At 41.8% G+C, this 6,394-nt stretch overlaps 1 protein-coding gene across 1 annotated transcript in view; it reads right to left on the bottom strand.

The window, feature by feature from the left end:
* The window catches only part of mtmr6 (myotubularin related protein 6), an 11,789-nt gene extending 5,482 nt beyond the window's left edge, over window positions 1-6,307 (bottom strand). Inside the window, exons 1-3 of the mRNA XM_080855489.1 lie at window positions 6,153-6,307; window positions 3,127-3,246; window positions 424-552 (exon numbers count right to left, since the gene is read on the bottom strand). Of these exons, the coding sequence (XP_080711615.1) occupies window positions 424-552; window positions 3,127-3,246; window positions 6,153-6,176 (273 nt within the window). The 5' untranslated portion in view covers window positions 6,177-6,307. The remainder of the gene's footprint in view (window positions 1-423; window positions 553-3,126; window positions 3,247-6,152) is intronic.
* Window positions 6,308-6,394: the final 87 nt, after the last annotated feature.

Here is a 6,394-nt window from a genome sequence, read left to right as displayed (position 1 = left end):
ATCCATCCATCCACCCAACCCCATCCATCCATCCATCAATCCACCCAACCCCATCCATCCATCCATCCATCCATCCATTCATTCATTCATCCATCCATCCATACATCCACCCAACTCAATCCATCCATCCACCCAACCCCATCCATCCACCCAACCTCATCCATCCACCCAACCCCATCCATCCATCCATCCATTCATCCATCCATCCATCCACCGTCAATCCCACCAACCCACCGTCCCACCCACCCATCCACCCATCCATCCATCCATCCATCCATCCATCCATCCATCCATCCATCCATCCATCCATCCATCCATCCATCCATCCATCCATCCATCCATTCATTCATTCATTCATTCATTCATTCATTCATTCAGTATTAATCTACCTGGCCGCAGTAGCCTGAGCAGAGAGCTGTATACGTCGTGGCAGTCCCTCTCGCGCGGCACCACGAAGTGCACCAGGCGGAAGTTGCGACACTGAATGACCAGCGGGCAGCCTGTGGTGGTCAGCGGGAGCTTCTCCACTGACGCTATGTGGTGATGCAGGATCTACGGGGGAGGAGGAGGAACAACATGATTTGATGTGTGCAGGTTTGTAATTGTCAGGCTTCTCTCACACTCTATTAATCCTTCTAGACGTATGCAGATATGAACATACCCATTGGTTTTATGTGGACAACAGTAAACCAAGGGTAGATGAGTCAAACAAGAAAGACATAATGTGACCTGAACTACAATAGAATACATTTACTGTAATATTAGCATGTTACAAACCAGAAACCAAATGGGGACTGATTTTGCAGCTCTTTTAATCCGACGAAGTTTAATCGTTTAATACGATGAAGTCAAACAGAAGTGAAGTGACCTCTCCTGAAAAATGGCAAGAGTTTAACTCAGGTTGGTACAATAACCACACCCATCTGTATCTCATGAGGTCCTGAAACGTTAGCGTTGACCGACTCATTAGAGCAGTCAGAAAAATATGATGGAAGCAGCAAATGATGGTGGGGGAGGTGACTGAGGCGTCACCTTCCATCTATCTTAGGATACGGAGCCGATCAATGCTGTGGACAACGTGGGATTTAAGAGACCGTTGCATACTTGTCTTTTTTTGTTATTATGTTATCTACTGGCTGCTGATTACAACTCGCAGATGACACTGTGAAACATTATGAATATTTTTTTGTCCTTGACAATGTTCAAGTCTGAAAGTATCAGAATTTGAAAAGTACACGTTTGAGTTGTTTACATTTGACTACGCCTATTTTAGTTTACTTTTTTTTTTCTACATGAAAAATCTGTGTTATTTAGCTTAACGGTTCTTTTTTCTAAATTTCGAATTTGTTTTATATTTCAAATCAAGTTAAACCAAGATTTTAATTAGCATTTTTAAAACATTGTATTTAATGTAATATTGTGTTTTAAATAGTACAAAGAAATAAGTCAATTGGCTGGTTTGAGTTTGGATATTCTACAGTGCATTTCAAACTTAGGAAGAAGATTGAAAATCAGGAATGTGTTTTTAAAAGATGAAATTACATTTTTGTGAAGATCGACCACCCCTAGGTGGTGTCCTCCATTTTTTTGTTTCCAATGATTTTCCACTCCATTTTCTCAACCAATGACTAGAAAACACCACTTAAAGTGCAAAACATGAATGTCAACCGCCATTTGAGTTCAGGAGTTCAGTTCCCAGGCCATTTGAGATAACTTCCCACAAACAATTAAACAATGTTTGTCAAAACTGGACAGCTGCCCACTTTGGCTAAAATGGTGTGCAAAAGGTCTAAATATGAATGCAAGTTATGTACATAATTATGTCCATGACATGGTGAGAAGGCTGCAAAGTACAAAATTACCATATTCAATTACCTAGAACAGTTGGCTTTTGAGTAGCCTGTCCCTGGAATGTATTAAAATGCGCATTGATCTGCATATTCATTAACTGTCTGTGTCAACACCCTCTATGATGACCATGACTACAGGAACTTCGGAACAGATTTGGCCCCGTCTTTCTCCAATTGTGTGCAGACCAATTTGTCTGTGTGAGAACAGCACTTGCCTGCGAATGATGGTGTGTTTGTGTATAGTTGCTTTTTAAGTCCCAGTCCTATCACCACAAAAGAAAGGACTTTGACAGATGCATACAAACGACCAGCACAGCATGGGTAGGTTTGCTTGAGAAGAGCGGGGAAGGGGAAGTAAGACTCAAAAGAGTAGACCTCCCTATCGGAGTGCTTGTGGTCCGGAACTCCTTTTTTTAAAGTCAAACGTTGGTGTTCAGCGAGCTCATAACCTCATGAACCACCCCCGCCCCCTTCCTCTTCTAAAGCACAACTAAATTCCACTCAGTCTCACATTTAAACCCAGAGCTGTGTGTGCAGTAAGTGTGGACAGGAAATCTGGAGGAGAATGCGCGTGCCAACTTTCCTGTTCTTTCTTCCCTCTGAAACCACACGTTGGCTTTTAATGTTCTCTCCACTTTCAGTGTCCTCTTGCTTGGGATCCTAACCATGCACTGTGGTGGGCCATTGAGTATTGTTTAGTGTGGCATCTGTTGGGATCAGCGTTCTGTAAGTGATCCGCTGTTGGCAGCCACTCTGCTGTGCAGACTGAGAGATAAGAAACGGTGCTCTGGGCTGTGATAAGCTGGCCGTGTTGGCTGATGTTCAAACCAGCTCAATGTGCTTCAGGCCAAAAGTGCCAGATTAAGTTTGTGACCACACTAATGTAGGCCGCTGAAAGAAAATGTCTCTCTCTCCTCTCTTCATTCCATCCCCCACCCACCCCCCCATGTTTTTGCCTCTGTAGGTTTCACTGTTCTTCTTTGTATTTATGTCTTAGTCTCTTCCTGCCCCACCCCTGTTTTTCTGCAACAGGTTTGGCCAGACAGGTTACCAAGGCAACCCTGGCAGCCATCATGACCAGGCATTACTAACCTAATTCCCACATCTTACTGGCAAATAACAACATCACTCCTCTTAATGCCTCGACCTTCCGGAAGCCTCTGCAACCTCATCGCAATGGACATGTCCCTATACTGAGTGACATTAGCACAGAACAGCAGGGCGGTGGGGCTGAAAGTCAAAGACGAGAGTAGAAGGGAGGCGCTCTTTCTCTTACCCATATCTCCTGCGCGTTGGTCGAGTTGCTCTCCACAAATATGAGATGGGTGGCTGTCAGGTGCAGCGTACCAGTGATCGTCTTGTTACTGAAGCGGTCCAGCAACTTCACCTGTTCGACCTGTAAATGGTGAACATCTGTGAGAATAATGACTCTTCTGAGGTCTATGCCTTCAGCAAAATGCCTGAACTCATCTACCTCCTAGTTCAAAATATCAGGTATCAAACAAATACTGTGGGATATCTTCACTCTCTCAAACTGAAAATTCAAGCTCAACACAAGAACAAGAATCGTCAACTCTTAGGCAAGGCAATGCACGTGCAACTCAATGTGCTTTACATATACAATAGCAGGAAAGAAAATAAAGAATTAAACTGATAAAAAATAAGAGTAAAGGGAAACAAGTAAAAAGAAGATGATCAACATAACAAAGATAATAAAGTAAGTGTGCTGTAAGAACATAATCATTTGGAATATAGGTGCCACAACTCACAGTTTAGAAGGGTACTCCTGTAGCAAGCAAATCAGTGAATCAAATCAGTGCTCATAGGCCCAATAAAACAATAAGGTTTTGAGCCTTGATTTGAAAGTAGCGACATTTGGGGCACATCTAAGTCTGGGAGTTTGATCCAGGAATAAGAAGCAAAATATTTGAATGATGCTTTACCATGTTTTGTCTTAGGAATATAAACAGTTAGTAGTCCCTTTCTAGACGACCTAAGGGTTCTTGATGGTTGATGGGGAGTAAGAAGATCTAGGCGGTATTTTGGGTCCAAACCATTTAGGGTTTTGTAGACCAATAAAATAATTTTAAATTCAACTCTCTTACAGACTGGAAGCCAGTACAAAGTTCTGAGAACTGGTGTGATATGGTCGATATGGTCGTATGTTTTTGATATGGTCGTATGCATTTTGAACACGCTGTAGTTTTTGAAGGGTTTTCTTAGGAAGGCTGATATAAAGCCTGTTGCAGTAATCGAGTCTATTACAGATAAAAGCATGGATAAGCTTTTCCAGGTCTGGTTTGGAAAGGAGGCCTCTTATCCTTGCTATATTTTTAAGGTGGTAATATACTGACTTGGTTAGTAAAGTAATCTGGTTTTCAAAAAGTGAGTCAGCATCTAATATAACACCCAAGTGTCTGGCCTGATTTGTAGTCTGTAGTGATAGGGTTTTTAGATAGGCACCGACCTTAATTATTTAGTTTTTGTTGGGACCAAAAACTACCTCTGTTATGTCCTTGATTAGCTGCAGAAAATTGTGGGACATCCAGTCATTTATCAGTGAGATACAGTGATATAGGGAATCAATCGGACTATAGTCAGCGGGTAAGAGGGCCATGTAAATTTGAGTATCGTCAGCATAGTTATGGCAGTCAATAGTGTTGTCTCGCAAAAGTTTTCCTAAGGGTAGCATATAAAGTTTAAATAGGACAGGGCCAAAGATTGATCCTTGAGGAACTCTTAAATAAATGAATACTATGAAACTCAGTTCACTTGTAATACAACTACCTAAATAAGCTCATTAATATTTGAAAACTAAGGACTTTATCTTCAAGAAATAAAATTAAGCAATGGGGTCCAGATCTTGTTGCATATTGCCAAAGAATACATAAAGCTTAATGTCACTTGTGATTCCCAGACATTGACTACATATACTTTGCTGTTAGGCAACTTATATCGTTTTCCATGACATGAACTACAAATGGCAATGACCTGCTTTTAAAACAAACACTCAGCCACCATAACAACTCCAGTAATGGCAATGACCTAGCAAACCACTGTTTTATCAGCTCCTTATCTTCAAGCTCACTGCTGTCTATGCTCGATACTACTGAAGCGGAACATGTATCCTGTTGATGATAGGCCCACTTGACTGAAGGGAGAGATCATAAACGCAATGGGCACTGAAGGTGCACTTTTCTTTTAACTTCATGCTGATGTACGCTCTACCAAACTTCCTATGCTGCTCTGCGGAACCTGACCGCTTCCTCACATACAGGCTCATTTCCTCTCACCATAATCCTAATTCTCAGGAGATGTGGTCCGATTAGGAGCACGGCACAGCTAGATAAGATGCTGGAAATATCTGGCATTAGTCCCAAGATGACAGTTTACGCTCTCATTCATCTCTCTCAATTGTTCAACCTTTTTTCCATCGGATTCATTAGCCCTGTTCTTCTTTTCAAAGACCACCACCACTTCTCAGGCTCTGTGTACATTTCTTCAAAGTATTTACAAGGTGTTACTCTTACAACTCACTTTCCCTTTAGAACAGACAACAAAAAAATTGCACAGCCACTCTGCAGTGAAGGGAGAACATTTGGCATGAAAATAAGACACTTACTTGAAACTATGTTGTTCACAGTTGTCTATCAGTCACATCACAAACCAGGAACACAATGCATGTACCACAGCTCAGAATACCCATCAGGATCACAAAACGTCTGCTCAAAAAAATGTCCTTGTTTTACAATTTAAGTTTAGTCTGGATTCAGACATTAACTGAAAATTATAGGCTGTCCAGAAAAGAGGTCAAGCGCAGCATCTGCCAAACTCGTGAGCTGGCTGGCGAAGTGCCCCCCTTAACCCAAAGTTTACTCGTGTAACTTGATGATGTTTTTTTGTATCATCTATGATGAAATCACGTCCAGTTCTCCCTTTTGGAACACCCATTGTTTTTAGTAATGTGCAATGCTCACGAACCAAACACACACAAACACGCTCATCTTATTTTGGTTGATAATGCCTCTTATGACTGAATTTACAGCGTAAAATCCAGAGCTGGCTGATGCAAGCTATTTAACCATTGACAGCCGTGTATAGCTGCATGCAAATATTATAATGGCTATTGCTAATGTGGGCCGTTAAACTCTCAAGAAATGAAATACAAATAAATGCAAATCATCCAATATACTTACTGCCGAACGCAAACATCAACACCGAAGATAGTTCACTAACTGGGGGCATAGCGGTGGTATAAGCTGGCCGGCTAATTAAATTAGCCAGCAATATTTATCCGTTTACCTTTGGCGTTCGGATGTGTTCCATAGTGCCAGTGGAACTGCTCTCGGTACATGTAACAGACGAGTGGATGCTGTTAAGATATAAATTCGGGCATCAGGTGAACAGATGCAGCAACGGAGAAAAATGTATAACCCAAGATTGTTGCCACACTCGTTCACAACATCGGTTTGATTGCTAACAACCAGTTTGCAGCTCCCTACTTCCTACTTGGGCGTTCCTACCGCCACGTACCGAAGAAAAAA

Source organism: Sprattus sprattus, assembly GCF_963457725.1.
Source record: "Sprattus sprattus genome assembly, chromosome: 17".
Taxonomy (NCBI): domain Eukaryota; kingdom Metazoa; phylum Chordata; class Actinopteri; order Clupeiformes; family Clupeidae; genus Sprattus; species Sprattus sprattus.
This window is presented reverse-complemented; position numbering and strand designations above follow the sequence as displayed.